General features: G+C 39.9%; 1 protein-coding gene across 1 annotated transcript; it reads left to right on the top strand.

Annotated features, from left to right (window-relative positions):
* The first annotated feature begins 4,951 nt into the window (after positions 1 to 4,951).
* On the top strand, positions 4,952 to 18,730 carry dnajc24 (DnaJ (Hsp40) homolog, subfamily C, member 24). The gene is made up of 5 exons (XM_085413112.1): positions 4,952 to 5,606; positions 6,790 to 6,925; positions 11,274 to 11,342; positions 13,635 to 13,841; positions 14,306 to 18,730. Exons 1-5 carry the CDS (start codon positions 5,505 to 5,507, stop codon positions 14,416 to 14,418), a joined length of 627 nt encoding a protein of 208 aa, XP_085269238.1. The 5' UTR covers positions 4,952 to 5,504; the 3' UTR covers positions 14,419 to 18,730.
* Positions 18,731 to 19,839: the final 1,109 nt, after the last annotated feature.

Below are 19,839 nucleotides of genomic sequence, written 5' to 3'. Positions count from 1 at the left end.
GAGCGAGCGAGCGAACTAGAGAGATAGAGAGAAACAGCTGATCAGCGACCAGCTGAACCTCCAGGCCGTGACAATATATCTTAAAAATGCACAGCATGTTTGCAAGAGTTGTAGTTTCTAAGCCTTCTGTCAATTATCAGCCAATCATTAAGTTGATCTTGACGACCTTCATGGATGTAACTCAAATTTGAACAGATTGTTAACATGACCCCACTCTACACCCCTACAAAGTTTTATCAGAATTAATTCAAAACTTTTCACACTATTGTGTCTAAAGATAGAAGTAATTACACACATGTGCATACACACAAATACTGCCAAGATCAAAAACCAAAAAAATGCACCCTGTTGGACCCTAACTCCTCTATTCATTCATTCATTCATCTATTTCCTCTGCTTCCATAAAAAACTTTAGTTGTAGAAGTGGTGGATCGACCAACTCACTAACATTTTATTTTGGATGCAGGCATTTGAATGTTAGAGACAATAACAGGCAGAAGTGGATTCTGGTAATGAGATGGCTGTTTATGTAGTTGTTATTTTTTGTGTTGATTATTATTTTAGTTAACACCTTTCTAATGAACAGCTGTTCTCTATTTGCTGGGTGTGTGTATCACTCAGTTCTTCTATATAGAGCTAGACTGGCTGCAGAAGAAGAATCTGGCATACGGGTCAGTGATTCTGACTGACATGTTGTAGCTGCTTGCATTATTCTGCTTGTTTATCATGTTTTTATTGTCTTTTATAATTAACAACAGCTTCATGATCACAAACAGGTAGACAGGTATATTTGCCTGGCTGTTCTTTTCCATCTTTAATGAGCCAGAGATGGCTGCTATAATCATCTGTGTTGTTCATTAGAAAAACTCACACTTTTCTAATGAACAGCTGCGCTATGACTGAGAGTGCTAGCCAGGACACACCCACGTGTATTTTTATTCTTATTCCTCCGTTTATACAATTCATTCCAAACAAACAGAGATATTCCATGAAACTGGGTCTTCTTCCTATCGTTCTGTAAACCATGACTCACATAAAACTTAACATATCTAGAATATCATCTATGTCACAACCCTCCAGACTTAATTTCTCTCATTGTCTTGACGTTTATTACATTTAGTTGCCTTTCTTGCTGAAATACAGTGCATTTTACAAGACAGTAGACAGTTAAATAAGAACAAGTTTGAAATAAATCCCATATAGTTATAGCTGGTAATGCTTTAATGAGAAACCTGAATAACACTGAGCTGATTTATTTTTTAGTAAAAAAAAAGATTTGTGACAGCCTGGGAAACAAATAAAATATTTCTGTCTAAAACATCTACTGGAAGCTGGATATTTATGTGTGGCAAAGATTAAGATGTTTTTGAGAATCCTGCTGTCGCTGCTGTATCACTGACTAATGGAATTATTTAATTCCAACAGTACCCACATGCTGACTATCTATGTGGCAGTATGGCATTTTTAAAAAATATACAAATCAACTTTTTTTAAATGCAAAATATTGTTTCCATGTTAAAGAAATTCTTAAACTTTAAAATTTCTCCCAAATGTTGTTACACTTCGGGATCTAAAGAAGATTGCGGCAGTGAGGATGGCTGCTGTTGCTCGGCATCCACCTCAATTTTGCATGTTTTGTGTGTTTTTAACACTATTTTCTAGGTTTTTTTGTAACATGCAGTGCACTGATAATCTATGACAGACAAACTCTTTTTAGACATTTGACAGCATTCACAATCTGGGACCGCACCAACATACTTTTTAATGAATGGAGGTGCCTTACCTTACCAGAGTGGAAACTACCCTGGAGGAAAAGGGGAAATGAGCCAGAGAATGACAACACCATTCCCCAATTACCAGCATTCTTCTTGCTAACGTCCAAACTTTGGAAAACAAACTGGATGAACTGTGGGCCAGGGTGACTTTGCACTGGGATTGTTAAAGACTGTAATTTCTTTATTTTTACGGAGACGTGGCTTGATTCCTCAGTTCCTGACTCAGCTATTGTCCTTGTGGGTCTTTCCATTAACCACCAGGACTGGACAAAGGTCTCTGGTAAGTGCAGGGGAGGTGGTGTATGCATAATGACTAAGAAGTGGTGGTGTGTGGATGTACAAACAGTTTTATCAGGGTGCTCTCCTAATCTTGAACACCTCATGATCAGATGCAGACCATTTTATCTGCCTAGAGAGTTTAAAACTGTGTTCTGTTCCACTGTTTATATTCCCCTCCATGGCAAAGCCATGAAGGCACTGAATGAGCTGTATGATGTTTTCGACTGGCAGGAAGCACGACGCCCACTTACAGAACAGAGATGAGAGACTTGACATCACGGTGTCTGGATGTCAGAAAGACCAAAGAGCTCCCTGTGGACTACAGGAGACTGCAGGGCATACTCCCATTTACATGGAGGGGACAGAGGTGGAGAGAGTCAGATACTTCAGGTTGCTGGTTATTAACATAAGTGAGGATCTGAGCTGCCGACATCACAAATGTGATCACAAAAGAAACGAGACAGCGGTTCTTCCTTCTGTGGCAGCTAAGGAGGTTGGCATGGACCGCAGAATACTCGCCAACTTCTGTCGATGCACCATCAAGAGTATTCCTTCTGACTACATCATGACCTGGTAGGAAGTTGTAATGCTCTGGACCACAAAGCTCTATGGAGGGTGGTCAAATCAGCACAACGACTCACCAGGTCTGAACTGCCAGCCATCCAGACCTTTACAAACAGCGCTGTAGGAGGAAGGCCCAGAGGACCCTGTCTGATCCCAGCCACCCCAGCCATACACTCTTCAGGGACAGTTTCTACCCACAAACCATCAACCAACTGAGCTGCTGAAATATCGAGGAGGATATATTTCCTTTATTTATATAGTTTATCTTATTTTTATTTAGTGTTACTTATGTGCAGTTTTACTCTTCTCTGTACAATATTGAGGGGCCTAAGAATTTCATTGCTGGTATTGTTACCTGTATATGGGAGGGATAGCACTATGTTAGAGGAGAGCAGAGTTAATTCCAAGCTTCCAGAGATCCATGAATGTTGTAGATATGAGGATTGTGTACTTGTGAGTTGAGGAGGGAAAATTTCAGGAGGAGGCAGCTAGGCAAGCTTTGTGGGTGTTTGGGCCAGAAAAACCAACCACTTCTGTTACTGAGTCCAGAGAGCAAAGGACTCCAGGAGGGCAGGCAGGTAGGTGATAGGTGAGTATCCGAGTCCAGATACAGGCCATATATGGCCTGTATCTGGACTCGGGTGACTTTGCAGATGAGTAGTGCATTATTATAGTGCATTGAAATGCACTATAATAATGCACTACTCATCTTTTTGTGTATAAAATGTGTTATATGATAGGTGGGAATATAAAAAATTGTTCTATTTTGAACAGCTTCATCTGACTAATATTATACACAGCCTGCTTATACATGTTAGAATATTTTTCATTTTTCCATAATAACAAAGTCTCATACAAAAACTTCCACTAAGAGCAGAATTTTATCAACACCTTTGACCAAAGTGTGACCAAAAGGTTCACAAAGACACGACGTATTTCAGGACAGCTGGATGACACTACAGGAGGCTGTACAGACCTTGGTATTTAATAAAGTGACGATGGCAGCCACAGTTTGACAATGAATACTTTGTCACTTCACTAATTGAGCCTTAATTCACCCAAAATGACGACATAATTAACTGTACAACAATGTCATTCACCCAGGATCTCTCCTCTTCACCCATTCCCTCTGTGGTCTCGTTAAGAGCCACGACTGAGCGACAGACAGGAAATCAGATCATAAAGGTGTCATCATGTCACCTCATCACTTCTGTTCCCATTTCAATTAACAGATCACTTCTGGTCTGTATTTTCAGGACAGATTTCCCAGCATGTGGTCCTGCGCTGCTCTTTGCTGGATGATTGCTCAGACATTTGGCAATGGAATTCAACACTTTATATTGGTTGTTGCGATACTTTAAAGTAAAATATCTTATCTATTTGCACCACAGTTTGAAACAATCACTAACACTTGTTTCACTTCCATGATATTTTCAGAGTTCAACTATTCAACAACTTTCTCTATTTACATAGCAACCATATTGTCCTTATTTTGCCCCTAATCATGTTCTGCAATAATTACTGTTGTTCTCTGGATAAAGGGAATTAGCTGTTGTTCACACTTGTTTTCCCAAGAAAATTTTCCAAATGCTCCAAGTTAATCAGAATTTGGTTGGTATCCTCATCCTATGGTAGCTGGGATGGTTTCCAGATTATCTATCTACTTCACAATATAATATAATAAAAAAAAGTCTTTCTATACACATCAGTATCAAATCATACACTATGGTATTAGTTTTTTTACCTGAGCCTTTTCCCTTTTGTTGACATATCTGTAGACAAAGACGTGTTTGACACTCTCTCACACTGCCTACAGGATTGTGTTGTACAGGGGACTGACAAATTAAAGAAATAACTAAAACGTTTTTCATCTTGTAAGTTTCAGATGTCATTGAGTAAGGGGCTTTGGCACACGATGTAGGACCCATTATTCTAAGTTTATTAATTTCAAGTTGTGCTAAATCAGGAGCGAGCGTAAATTTGTTTGTTTATTTTATCTTGTGCTTTTTGTTTTTAAAATGTTCTTCGTCGTTATTGTTCTATTAATGTAAAAATAAAATAAAATGTAAATTTTATTTCCTGATAAAGTTCGTTAACCAAATACGTTGCTACGGAGAAGGATTAGAGCCACTGGGTGGGCACGGTTTTTTTTTCATCTGGAAATGAAAAAAAGACGTGCCCACTTTTTCCCCCAGTGGCCCCAATCCTCTTCCGTATGTTTATTACATCTTGTACAAAAGTAGTTTTATTTTAATGGGTGCCACTAGCACTGTTGTGCACTAGTCTGAGTACAAAACGGTACTCGAAGTGTTCTGTATTTCATTTTCCTAGCGGAACTCAAGCAGGCGGACCATAAATACACGGGCTGTTTTTAAGGGGACTCATAACAGCGTAGAACGCTATGTTGTCTCGTGTGTTAGAGGTATGTTCAGTCCTTTAAATGTAGGTCTCTGGGAAATATAGAAAATGTGAAACCATAAGCGCCTTCGTCGACCACATTTCGTCTGTTAAACTTATCTAAGCGTTACTTTGTCGTGAAGCTCGCGTCTTTCTTGACCCCGGCACACCTCTGAGCCCGCAGGTGCACACTGAATAACTGCCTGTCATGTGTGTACCACACTGTGTTTGTGCAAGTTAACCGAGATTACCCACTGTAATTACTAATAATTTCAAACGAAGAGCTCTCGTTTTGTTGCAGTTCGTCCTGCGGCAGTGTGGAATAACTGTAACCCGTTCAAAGGTTGCGGTTTGATTTGACATTTCTAAGTGAGCACATTTTACTGAGCTGACTGCTAAAGGTCCTAAAAACAGTTCACATATTTGCAAAAGACTCTCCTTATGATGGTGAATGCAATTGTCTGATGTCAGCATCGCACTTACGCAAGAATGAACCAAACAATAGAGAAGGATCTGTATGCTGTCCTGGGAGCAAACCCCTCAGACTCGGTTCAGCAGCTCAGACACAGGTACCAGCAGCTGGCCTTACAGGTAAATCCATTCTCTATTTGTTCCATCTGTCTATAGACCCATACTACCTATATGCATGCAAAAGCGGTCTACCCTCATGTATTTCCATTTTGTTGTCCACATTGTGTGCCTTTTCCCTCATTTCAGTCCCTGGAGCTGACCAGATTTTTTTTTTTTTTTTTTTGGCTTAGGCAACTTACCTGTGTATTTTTTAAGCATAAAAAGGCTCTTAACTCAGTGATGAACCAGTGTTATGTCTATACATAAACAATTTGGGAACAAATCCACTTTAGATGTTATCTTTACACACTTTGTTACTAGCAGCCAGTTCCTTTTGTTTGAAAACAGAAAGGTCGTCCTGTTTTGAGCCACCACCTCATACCATTTGGAAAGCATCTGATCATTGCATTGTCATCATGATAAGATTGTATTAAATGTGGCGTTTGTATTCATTCTCACCACTGCATTTACACCTGATAAGTAATGCAGTGGAAGCATATGCAGTTTTTTTCTAATGACATATCTTAAGAGGAGGTGGATAAGGGATCAGCCCCAGCACATGTGGAACTCCATGACTGTCATTTGTGCATGGAAGGATTTTGTTTGCATGAAGAGAAGCTAGCAATAAAATGCTGTCATCAGTTTTGTTAAATGGCGCACAGATATTTAGCTGGAGGATAGCTATTAGCGACAAGTGTGTAAAGCTATTAGAAAATTGTTGGCCAAGACTTTTAAGCCAACTGACCCACATTTGACTGCCTTAGGTGCCAAAAGGTGCCCAGATGAGACTGTGCTGTCTAACTAATTTCTGTGTATTTCTCTGTTACATACATTCTAATGGATGTATCTAGTATCAATAATAAGCTGTAGCTCGGGTGGTAGAGCAGACATTGACCTATCACAAGGTAGTTTGATTCGCAGCCCCTCCAGTTTGCATATCATCTTTCAACTTGCAGGAGAGATAACCCAATGCATCCATGAGAGTGTGACTGTGTGTGAATGTTAGACAAGACACTTGGGCAGGAATAAAAGTGCTTTTAGTGCTCATAGTAGAAAAGCACTGTGTAAGTGCCAATCCCTTTGTTTTTTTGGACAGCTGTCTGGGTCTTCTGAGCCCTCCAAATGTCAAATATTTGCAATAAGTTCATACATAGAAGATGAGGTGTCTGAATATACGTTTGTTTGTGTGTGCACAAATCTGCAGTACCACCCAGACCGTCTTGGAGGGGATTGTTCTTCCGAAGCAGAGTCTGGTGTGAAGAAGTTTCTAGAAGTTGACGCTGCATGGAGGGTCCTTAGTGACCAAACCACTAGGACACAATATGACTTGCAAAGAAGAGGTGGGACTTTAAATTGTGCTTCATTTACTTTATTTACTGATAAGGTTCGTGATGGTTTTCTTTGACGGGAAAAAATGTTTTGTATTACTTATGTTGATGTAGTTTTATTTTTCACTGACCAAGACTGGCACAAAAACGTGAAAATGCATATCTTCTCTTTACATCTCGTGTTGTTGTTTGATGGGAAAACACAGTTTTCCTATGTTTTTTTTGCTTTGTTTTGTTTTTTTTAAAGAAATGTAAAACTTTAATCTTGAAAATTCAGACTTTTTTCCCTGGTTTTCGCCCCAACTTTCCGAACTCAATCATCTTTTTTAAAATTTGAACCTGAATGTTCAACATGAATGCAGTATATCAGCGAAATGCTACAGCTCACCAGACATTATTAATAACCTGGGTTTATTTACCAGCAGCAGAGTACAGTGAATGCACAGTCCACCAAAATTTGCTCTAACCTCAGTCCTGGAGCAGAAAAGGAATCTCTTTCAGCAGGCTGCATATGTTTGACAAATATTATGGATGGAATAAAGTACCAGTACTTCAAAATATACAATATTTATACACAAGTACCAAATATGAATACTGTCATTTAAATATGCTGGCTCTGAAAGTAATGATGTATGAAGTAGGGCTGCCACGATTAGTCGACTAGTCACGATTACGTCGACTATCAAAATTATCGACACGTCGTTTGAAGCTTTGTAAGATCCCAAAAGATGCAGGAATAAGTAGTAGGATTTCCGAGTGTAATAACGGACTGAAACAGAAGATGGCAGCACTGCATGTACAAGGATGCCAGCTGCCGTTAAACTACGAAGAAGAAGAAGCTGTGTCCGGTATCGTAGCTGTGTCCAAATTCAGGGGCCGCATCGTCCTGTGGCCGCATTTGTAGGCCGATTACGTTACAGCGACACCATGAAGACTGTCCAAATTCAAAGACTCCGACAAATGCGCCCTTCATTTCCCCAGATTTGAAGGATGGGTCGGGTGCATACTTCATGGCCCAACCTATCCCAGAATTCATAGCGCGGCCCAGCTCAGTTTCCTTTTTCTTTTTTTTTTCTTTTTTTAATTTATTTTGCGCCTGTCCCGTTTGGCTCTTTTGCCATCAGAATTGTTGTCTAAAGGCAAAGAAAGATGCCCAACGGATTTACTTTACCAAATTGACCATCCCAGCCTTGCCGTAATGGTCCATTTGATTCACCTTTTATTGTTCATTTTATTTTCACTTACTGAATACGGGACAGACTTGACTGGGGGAAAGAAGGGGAGAAAGAAAGAGGGAAAGAATAACAGCTGAGAAGAGGGACGGGGGAGAAGGGCAAAAAACAAAAACCAACAGAACGGGCAGAAAAAAAAAATGCATCTATCGATCACCTGGATCACCTGCTGAGAAAGAAAAAAGAAAACAAGCAGAAGAGAACAAGAGTAATAGAATAAACAACATCACAATGATATATGGGAATATGACAGTAAATACTAAATATTAAACATTATTGTGCAGCACATAAGATCAACAGAACACAGTGTGCTTTGAGGTAGGAGCCAAAAAGGGTGTAGTTTGTGGGTGTGATCACCCGTGTGTACACCTGTGAGCATGGACGCGCTTGTTTTTTTTTGGTTTTTTTTTTAAAAGGTTCCTTCATGTAATGATCTGCTAGAGGGTGTGGGGGGGCCACAGCCCCGTCCTCCAGGGCATGAAGCGGGTATGGAGGAGATCAAAACTCCAGACATCCAGAGGCCCCCAGAACACAAGAGACCAAGGAAGACCAACAGAGGGGCAGCCGCGCCACTGTCCCAGAAAGAGCTGAGGAGAGTCCCAGATGAGGGCTCACTCAGCAGCCACGGAGCAGAAGCCAGGGGGAGTTGCAGTGACGCGCCCGTGAGCTCCGCCGGCAGCCAGCCGTGCCTGAGTGACCGAGCCCCAGGCCGAGAGGCCGGGGGCACCCCACCTCCGAAGTGGCCCGAGTCTCCTCTGCACCCTGGTGACATACCCCTACTCCAAGGTCCTGCATGTGTGGGTGGTTGTGGTGGAGCGGGAAGAGGGAGGCAGCTGGAGATGGGGAGGGAAGGAAGGGAGGGGCAAGTGACCAGCTCAGTTTCCAACAATGGCAGCAGCTAGCTAGTTTTAATGTTACTCTTATTATTCTTTCTGGGTCACAAAATAAACGTTTAACATATTTTCAGGCAAGAATTTATCTGTGTAAACTTCAAATATCTGCTCAGTTTATCAAGACACCAAATATTTTCAAAAGCGCGCCGACGTTTTCTGAGACGTCTGTTACCCACCAGCTCGATAGCTAGCCGGGGGCAAGGCTCACTAGAGCCGTGAGAACACCGGACTCCCGGCAAATCGTTTTCAAACCCACCGCCGTCTTTCGCTACTCAGGTTAAACATGATATATGAGTCACTTAGATGACTTAAAAATGTTATTGTTTGGCTTTTTTCAGTATTTTATTTGTTCCTGAGTAAATCAGTTTGGCTGAGATCAAAGTTATAGTTTTTACACAGCTGAATAAACTTCAAGCAGACAGCTGATTATCATAAGTGTGAGATGCTCGAGAATATACTCCGGTGTCCTGTTATATTTTAGATAGCAAGGAGCAGACGGCTGAGTTTATTAAACTCCACCGAAACAATCTGCAGATTTCATTAAAATTTAATAAACTGTCATCTTGTCTTTATTTTTAGTTAGCACATACCTTAAACATACCAGCTGTAAGCTAATGATAGTTATATAAGAGCAGATGCTGCTGGTGCAATAAGCTGTACGTTTTACGTCCAATGGATGATGATCTGATTAGTCGACTAATCGCAAAAATAATCGGTGACTAGTCGACTATCAAAATAATCGTTTGTGGCAGCCCTAGTTATGAAGTGTCCAGTGACATTGGGATTTATGGGTTGGCTGTAGCTCAGGACGTAGAACAGGTCATCTCCTAATCAGTAGGTTGGTGCTTCTGTGTGTGGCTACTCCAGCCTACAATCCAAATATCCCTGGGAATTAGACAAGTTGCTCTCTGATGCATCCATCAGACTGTTAATGTGTATGTTAGACAGAAAGCACATCATACAAGTGGTAAACTGAATGGGTTTATGACACAAGGACCCAATGCACATAACGTTATGGGATGCCTGAATGTTTATGTATAATAGTTTTTGTCCTTTTGACAAGTTCAATTCAGTTTTATTTATATTGTGCCAAATCACAACAACAGTCACCTCAAGGCACTTTGTATTGTAGGGGGAAAGACTCTACAATAATACAGAAAGTCAGAGAAAACCCCAACAATCATATGAGCAAGCGCTTTAGAGGCAGTGGGAAGGAAAAACTCCCTTTTAACAGGAAGAAACCTCCAGCAGAACCAGGCTCAGGGAGGGGCGGCCATCTAACACGACCAATTTGGGGTGAGAGAAGGACGACGGGATAAAGACGCTGTGGATGAAGCTCTGGGCAGCTTTTCACCTGCCACACACAAGCTCACACCACACAGCTCCATCAAGTTCTCCACCTCTGCTTTGGGCCCCGGAAGCTACTCAAATAGGGAACCCATGATTAGACGTAATTTTCACTTAAGTGATTTTATTTTAAAATAAGTCGTATCAGTCTGGCTATAGCCTAGCCAAGGTGTTAACTTACTCACGTGGTGAGTATGGATTCACTGCCATCTGCAGTCACTGTGTGGCAAAGGTTTGTTAAAAATAAAATATCCATAGATGGTTTCAAAACTGTAAGAAATAAGATATTTGTTTACCTCTGGTGTGTTTTATGCGTATGTTCCTGAAAGCACTCGTCTCTCCTTCATTCTTTATCCTATTTTAAATTCGGACTAGTATAGCAGCAATTATTCTTCACACAGTATTACGCTAATTAAAAGCTAATCAAAGTTTAGCACTAATTATGCATGGTTCAGAGTCATTATCACTGTCAAACTGCATAACTTGATAATGACTGTTTTCTCAGTGAATTGTAAAAACAAAGAAAAAGTAAGTGTGAACATCTATCTTTTCACCCGTCTGTCCATCCTTCCATTATCAGTATGTCACTCAGTTCATTTATCCACCCTACAGTCATTTGCACTATTGTAGTGTTTACTATCGTCTATCCCAATGCACTTGACTTGTAAAAACCCTATATAAGATGTTATCTGAATGAATACAACTTTTCTGGGGGTTAAGTAGGAAAAAAGACTGTAAAGTTCAGAATGATTTACATTTTTAGTACATTTTGATTTACATTTTGAGAGCAGACTCTGACACAATAACTTTAACAGCAAATGTTAAATAATATTGCTTGTTTTTTCTATAACTGCAGCTACTAATAATGATGCATTGTCACTTCTGCAGCATGGACACTGAAACAGGATTGGCCAATAGATTCTACAGTCTATGTGGATGACATGACCTGGGATGATGGTAATGACACATTATGTACACTAAACATTCCCCCGGAAACCATATTTAGAGTGGCAGGTGCAAGTAAAGCTCTTTGAGTGCTCATGTAGCGTAGAAATGCTCTATACAAAAATCTGTCCATTTAAAGTAAATTGTGTGTTTACCTTTATGAACCACCATAGTGCAAAAATACTATCTTATGCCTGTGAAACTGTGTCATCTTTGGCCTTTTTTAACTAGATTCTACTAAAGAAACTGGAAAGAAAATAATGTTTTGTTTTCTTTTTTTACAAGCTGCTGGTAACAAAGTGCCTAAAGCTGCAATTTAAAATTAAGTTTTTGCTAAATTGTTTGTTGTCTGTATCGACACAAGGCGTTCTCATCACTTGAGTTGGGTGGGGTTTTTTTTTTGACTTATTCATAGATTAGTGGTAAATGACAACTGTTACACCCCACTTAAAAACAAAGTATTATCTGGGGTGGGGGTAATTATTAACTGCCACAAAGTCGACGTCGTTAAAACACTGTTTATTTCACAATTCCAAACGAACCAATTAGGCCCAAATAAAACACAGGGAAGCTCTGTGTCAGGTAGGGGTGCAACGATACACAAAATTCACAGTTTGGTTTGGTTCAATACTTTGGTGTCACGGTTTGATATTTTTTCGATACAAAAAAATGTTCATGCCTTTTTAATTTGTCATTTATTAAAATTATAAATATATATTTTAACTCAAAAGTACAGTTTTTAAATGTAATGTTGCTGAAAAAACAAAGTAATAAAAAAATATCTGATCGAGAAATCACTCATCTTTGGAAAAGAGAGAAATGTCTCTTTCCAAAATAAAAGCTATACTATCCGCTTCTTCTGGGCTATATTCTCAGCAGCATATTAAACATATCAGGTCCCCATAAGGAGAATCATGTGCTAACGGCTGTCTAAATGACTCGGATAAAGTTTGTAGCATGCGTGCTTGTTGTTTTTGTCTTTGCACTAGGATGATGTCGGAGTAAATGTGCAGTCATATTCGTTGTGTTCCCACTAGTGCTGTCAGCGTTAATCTTGTTCAAATGACGTTAACGCCATAACGTGGTAAATCTCCGTTAACGAGTTACCGCGGATCGCCCCGTGCGTGGGGCTGGACGGTGTCAACACGTTAACGAGCTAACTGCGCTAACACACTAGTTCCCACCAATGTAATTGAGCATTGCGTGGCACATCCGACATACTTTTTTACTTTAGTCCATGACGCGCTTACCTTCAGGGTCATACGTCACATGAAGACCAAAATAGTTCCAAACGCCAGATCTGAATGAGGGTGGGGGAGGTTCAATTTGCCATGTTGCAATGAGCTTAGCTTCTGTCTTGCTAGCTTGCGCTGCGCTCAGTGGATCTGCACTCGACAGTGCAGCCTAGGCAAAGTAGTCAAATGCAGATCCACTGAGCGCTCAACACAGACAGCATCGTCAGAAGAAAAGTTGATAAAATAAATTAAAAATTTTGTATTGTTCGATACATATGCGTACCGAACCGAAAGCACTGTATCGAACGGTTCAATATCGATACGAGTATTGTTGCACCCCTAGTGTCAGGGTCTCCAAGGCCAAAACGACAAACAGAACAGCCCAGTCTAGCTAAAAAACAAAGTAAGACCACTCTATCTATAAGAAAACAAAATACAATGACTGTGCTCCACGTCTTGCCACAAAACATGAGAAAAATGGTTGAAACAAAATGGCAGAAAACAACTACATGCTTTCACTGTGGTTCACAATTGTCTCTGTAAAGGGACACCTTTACTCACAAATATTAAAAACCAATGTTACACCAAGTTTCATAAATTGACACCGCTACAACCTGCTGCCCAAACCACTGCAGCTCACAGCCCAGAGAAAAGGGAAGGAAAGAAGGCGCGGCATTTTGAGATACAGTGGCTGACGAGCTGCAAAACATCTCAGCTGCTGATTATGAGGCAGACCTGGAGCATAGGAGGAGCAAAAGCTCTCTCACATGGGGAGAGCCCCTAGAGGTCAGCGACTGTAACAACAACAAAGTTCCCTGAAAATAATTAGCTACAATAAGTGGACTAAAAATGTCCAAATGAAAACTTTGAATGACCTACAGAAAGGACTCTTACTTAATACCACTTTAAAAAATTACAAGAACTCAGGCTCAGCACTATTTTTGTTTTCTCAATTTTTATTTACCATTTCATGCTCTGTCTGTATATTTTCACGAGTACTGTCCCAGATGTACTTGGTTACAGCTGGTAAATTTCTTCCATCTCTAATTTTGAAAGTGTGTTCTTTCAGATCAGGGTCTATATACACACTCCTGTCGCTGTGGAGGAGTATTCAGTGTCACTGAGGAGGAACTGGAGGAGGAGCCACAGAGGAAACAGCAAGATGAAGGTGAAAAGGAAACTGAGGAAGGACGGCACAAAGGAGCAATTGTCTGCTGTGATACCTGTTCTCTCAGTGTGTATGTGACGTGGTCAACTAATGAAAAAGCTCAAAAATGTCAGTAATATTAATACTTTTTTCTTATAATTTCCAACTCTGACTCTGAGCCTTTCTTATAATCATTAGTATTGACATTTTCCTTTCAAGTGTGCACCAATACTGGCTTACAGCTGTCTTAAAGCTGAGACTCTCAGCTCTTAAATGTATTGCATTATCCACAAACCTTTATTTTGGAATCCCCTGTTTTTGGTATCTCAAATGTAATTGGAGAAATCGACACTAAACAATATTATACAATACTACAATATTATAGCAAGGACCACAACAATCCGAGCAGGCAGATCTTGAAGAAAGAACTCCCTTTTAATAGGAAGAGACCTCTGACAAGAGCAGGTTCAGGGTGAGTGATGGAAAGAGACGAGATAATAAAAATCACTGGTTCTTACCTTGTGGAGAAAATATTTTCTCTTAAAGTTTTCTCTTCAGGGTAGACTTTGATAAAACTATGCCTACTCCAACAGCAGGGGTGTCAAACATGCGTCCCGGGATCCAGAATCAACCCAGCAAAGACTTCAATCTGGAGCACTGGATAGCTTTGGAAAATGTGAAAGGGGGCATGGATTTTGAATTTTAACTGTATTTCCATACAGTTGAAAATCTATGGAAAATGTAATTCCATTGTGTTCTTGATAGCCAGCTTTTCCTGGTTATTATGACCTCTCTCACAGCCATTCATGCTACCACAAATTAGTTATGAAACAGATAAACAATTAAAGAAAAAACCCTGGTTTTTGTTTTGTTTGTTTGTTGTGGTGATGTATATATGTATTGCCTTAAACAGTATTTGGATTCCAAAAATGCAAGATGGAAAGATCATCTGAAATATTGTGCAGTATACAGTTGTATTTTACTTAATTGTGCTGTTTCACTGCAACGTTTTCACCCTTCAGCTGTAAAAACCTGATTGTCATCCATCCCTGGTGGCGAGGTGGGCGGTATGGCCAACCAAATTTGTGAATACAGTAACCCGAGAACAAGATTATGTAGGATTTTTTTTAAAAAATTGGTACCATTAGGTGCATACTAAAAATCTTGGATGAGTTTGAAACTTGCGAACTTGAACTCAAGGACAGAGGTTTTCTAACGATTGTGTGAATGCTATAACTCAAGAAGGAAATCACCATAGGTCACAGATGTCAAACTCCAGGCCTCGAGGGCCGGTGTTCTGCAGGTTTTAGATGTGATCCAACACAGCTGATTGAAATGGCTAAATTACCTCCTCAACATGTCTTGAAGTTCTCCAGAGGCCTGGCAATGAACTAATCATTTGATTCAGGTGTTTTGACCTGGGGTGATATCTAAAACCTGCAGGACACCGGCCCTCGAGGCCTGGAGTTTGACACCCCTGGCATGATGGTGCTGAGCATAACCAATTCTTTTCAAGTGCATCAGACAGCACAGAAACTAACAGACCTTTTTTGTGGTCCCATCACAAGATGTTGCTATGGTGCCACTGGTAAACAACATCTTAAATAGACTATTTAAGCAGTATATTTTAGATCAGAAGAATTACGTGCTGCACACAGTCAACAGCAACATGCCTCCTGCTTGAATTTCAGTTTAGAGCTCACCATGTTTTTCAAAACTATATCTTTTGCCACAGTGTAACTTGGTTAAGGATTCGACTGTATTCACAAGAAAGCATACAGTTGAAAAACGTAGTGTATGGCCAATGATCTTGTCCCATGTTTGTTTACGTTTGGCTCCGCCCATTAGAGTGTTATACTTCACTGAATCCCTGCTGCTGTCAACACCCAACCACTGCAATATGCATGTGTCCGTTCTGCTGCCGTTAGTAAACTATTTTTGAATCCTATACAAAATGTATATACATATACTTACTTACACATATCTAATAATTTTGCACTCTCCCTGCATGGCGGTCTTTATCCTTTAAGCGCAGGCCTTCTACCAGAGGCCTCGGAGCTTGACGGTCCTGTGCACTATCTTTGCTGTTCCTAGGATTGTGGTCTTCTGTACAGTGATTTCACATGTTTTTCCTGAGATCTGCTCGAGTCATTCAGCAGCATCTTTTCACAGCCTGTACTGGGATTTTTCCTGGTGTGTCTCTATGGATCTTGTGCTTAAAACGTTTGCCTGTGCTGCCATGATAAGTCCCTCTGTGCTATCTTTCAGTCCAGCTCTGTCCAGCCACTGGTAGGATTTCTTGGTATCCGCCACTTCTATCCGCCAGCGGGGCATGCCATGCACGAGCCTGTTCATCCATGATGGTTCTTTTTCTTGCTTCTCTTCTTTCTGTGATTTCTGCTGCCTGAGCTGTTCACTATCAGTTGTGGCCATTTTCCCGTTTCTTGATGTACTTGGGGATCTTTGTTGTTTCATCCTGGACAGTGGTTCTTACACTCACTACTCCCCTGCCTCCTTCCTTCCTCTTAGCGTACAGTCTCAGGGTGTTGGATTTGGGGTGAAACCCTCCATGCATGGTAAGGTAAGCTTCCTTGTCTAGATGTCAGTGGTTTGTACCTCCTCCGTTGGGCAGTTGATTATCCCAGCAGGGTGTCTGACGACTGGCAGGGCGTAGGTGTTGATTGCCTGGATCTTGTTCTTCCCATTCAGCACTTGCCTCACTCTCTGCAGCTATTTGGTGGTAGCGGCTTTCCTAGCGGCCTCTTCATGGTTCCCATTTGGCTGTGGGATTCCCATGTAGCTGTCAGTTTCTGCAGTATTGCCTTCTGGAGTACAATCCCACAAGTTCTGACTACCTTCCTTCTCTTTGTTGTGATCCAACTACACTTCTTCAGTCCAAATGGCACTCCGATGTCAAATATATACGTTTATGATTTAATAAATTAAGTAAATACGTACACACTCAAACAACCTTGAGTATTGTCAAAACACTGATAATATGGTTATAAAAAAACTATAAAAGAAAACACAGACACATGTGCACACACACACAAGCATGCTGTGACTCAGAAAAAAATTATCCTGTGACTACATAGAGGTCCTAACCCTCCAGTTGAACCCAGTACCCTAAATGACAGAGCTATTCTCCCCTCAGCAGGGCTGCGACAGACACACAAAGGGATAACGACTGGTAATGACTCTCATATCTTTGGTCACTCAGCCTGCAAAGGTCACATCTAACAGGAGATCTGAGTGATGATCATCTTTCATCCATCCGTCCATCTTTGCATTTTTCAAAAATAGGAGTTCAAAATGAGGGGTGAGGGGCAAATAGTTGAGATTTGACAGAAAAGAAGATGAGAAGGAGTGACACATATTGTCTAAATTTTTCACTAATTATTTTCCTCTCTAGCAGTAACAGTCAAGAGTGCAGGGGAGATTATGTGGGTGGGGGAAGTGGTGTGTATATGTCTGTGTGTGTTGAGGGAGTGGGCAGGAGGAGGAGTTGACAGCTGATGTGTAATTGAGGGTTGGTAGAATATTGATGTGACAGACACAGAGACATGCTGAGATGTGCTGGGACACAAAATCCATTTCACCTGCTCACCACCTACAATTAGGCTCCTTTAGATCACTTTCTAACCATTTTCTGGACAAAAACTCATTACACCCCACCCTGTTAGGACCCCCTTTTCTCATCACACTGTAAAATCTTAAAATCCATTTAATTAAACCAAATGTAATTCAACTTATCTTTTTTAACATGTATGGAAAAAATAAATAAGGTTAGAATAAAGTTGGACTGTTTTTGGACTGTAGTTCAGAGTGAAATTATATAGACTAGATTTTGGATCTGTTTCATTATTAATTTTACTCCAATCATGTCAGTAATATTTTACAGAAAACTGACCTTAGATCAGTTTATTGATTGAGTCACAACCGATGCAGGGAAGCTAAAAGCGTCAACATGCCTCACTGAAAGTAAAATCGCTGCTACAGTGATATGAGTCTTCTGGATCATGTAAACTGAAAACACACGCAAGCCAATCAACCTGTCAAGAGAGCATGATGATTTCTAATGAAAGACCTTTTTGATGGAAGGAATGATTCACGAACAACGTGGAGCATAATAAGAATAGAACCAAGCAATAATATGATATTTTAAAAAATGTAATTTCGATTGAGTAACGTCTTTGTAAATAATTTCTGTCTTAAAATTCATTACAATCTAATTGAAAGGTTAATACATTTAAATATCAGAATGATTTAAATACAAATATTAGCAATGCTGTTCCTTTGAGAATGTGCCAATCTTGAATCCTCCTTTTGTTTATTTATTTATTTTGGGAAAAAATGGCTTAGCGGCACTGTATATGACCCTACTACTACCAAAGAAGACTATGTATACTGTATATATAGAATCCAGTGTATTTAAGTATCTTATTTTTGGAAAGTTGAAGTCATTCACATCCATGAGTTTTGGAACCATGACACGTCCACATTGCACCCATCTTTTGATGGATGTTTTCAGCAGAATAATACATGATGATGCATGATCATTAGTTCACTGTACTGAAGTGGCATCAGTCACCAGATCTGGATCCAGCTTTGGGCTGTGTTCGAACAGAAGATTTACGTCATGGATGTGCAGCCAGTTAGTGATGTTAATATGAACCAAAATCTCCGGGTTAGGAATGTTACCAGGACTTTGTTGAATCTATAGTAGAAAGAATTAAGTCTGAAGAAAAGCAAACGAAGGTCCAAACTGCTGCTTGTGCGACATACCTAATTAATTGGCTGGTATTGTATTTTGCCTACTTTAAAAACAAAAACAAAAAACAAACAAACAAAGGGAACTTACAACAATATGACTATAACCATTTAGGAAGGGCTTGTGTGACAAAGCAAGTCACACAAGCAATAGCAAAACACAACCGACCCCTCTATTCAATTTCATTGTACTACTGTACTATGTATGACTGTGCAATGACAATAAAGAGTTATCTTATCTTATCTTATCTTATCTTATCTTATGTTTTGGCATTTTTGGACTGGACATAGAGGGAAGGCTGCCTACTGAGAGGTACACAGAATAGAGGGCAGTGTTTCCTGGCTGAAGTTAAGCTGCTTCATTCCTGGTTTAGCGTGAGTAAGCTCTGATGGCTCACAAGGCCCCAAAAGGCCTCAGGCCACCACTCACTTCAGTGTGCGCTTTGCTTAGTCTGCCCTCTCTGCCTGCCCCCTGTGTCTCTACACTCACCCCCCAGAATGCTGCTGTCTTTTTATTATCAGTGAGATCTGTTGATATGTAGAATTTGAGCTCATTAAATGAAAATGTAATTATCAGTTGTACTTTATTAACAGGTTACTTTCTTTTTTTAGATTAATCTCTCAAATTGTATGCTGTTTATGATATAATATAATATAAAACATGTAATATAAAGTTATTAATTTAACAGAAAATAACATTCTAAAAAGCACAGCTAAATGTGGTTGCTTTTTGTTCATTTTTTTCTTAATGCTTTATGTGTTTTAATTGAATTCTTTCCACAGAAAGTGAATCAGGAAAATGTACAGGAAAAAAAATCAGTCTTATTTGGCTAAAATCTCTGGTACATGATTTTGACTACATAAAATATATTATTTGACTGTTTTGGTTTCTACTTAGTTTTATCACTGATAACATGAAAATAATGGAAAAAAACAACTTTGTATTTCAATAAAAAATGATCCCAGTGTCAAATATTCTGTAATGATTGCAGCTTAAAAGCACATATAGATTTGATAAAAGATATATGATGATATATAAACAAAATCATATTGATTATCTAATTATAAGTTAATGTGCAATCTATACTCTTCCTTCAAGAATACCCCTAATCTCTTCCTATCTACATCATGGTACAACAGTTTGAATCTACCTCTAATGCTCCTGCCCTTAATTCCCTTACATCTGATATCTACACACACACACACGCACACACACATTATTTCTACTTTCTTTCTCTCCACCACCTGTTTGGGGCTTTTCTATGTGGGACGCTACGTTCAGATGAACAGAATAAAGTTTTGGGGGTGTTTTCTGTGTGGAGTTTGCGTGTTCTCCCGTGTATAGGTGAGTTCTCTA

This window comes from Rhamphochromis longiceps, linkage group LG7, assembly GCF_057381845.1.
Source record: "Rhamphochromis longiceps isolate RC_006_pf linkage group LG7, R_longiceps_female_GT1.1, whole genome shotgun sequence".
Classification (NCBI taxonomy): Eukaryota; Metazoa; Chordata; class Actinopteri; order Cichliformes; family Cichlidae; genus Rhamphochromis; species Rhamphochromis longiceps.
Note: the sequence above shows the minus strand (reverse complement) of the source record. Positions and strands in the feature narration are given on the sequence as shown.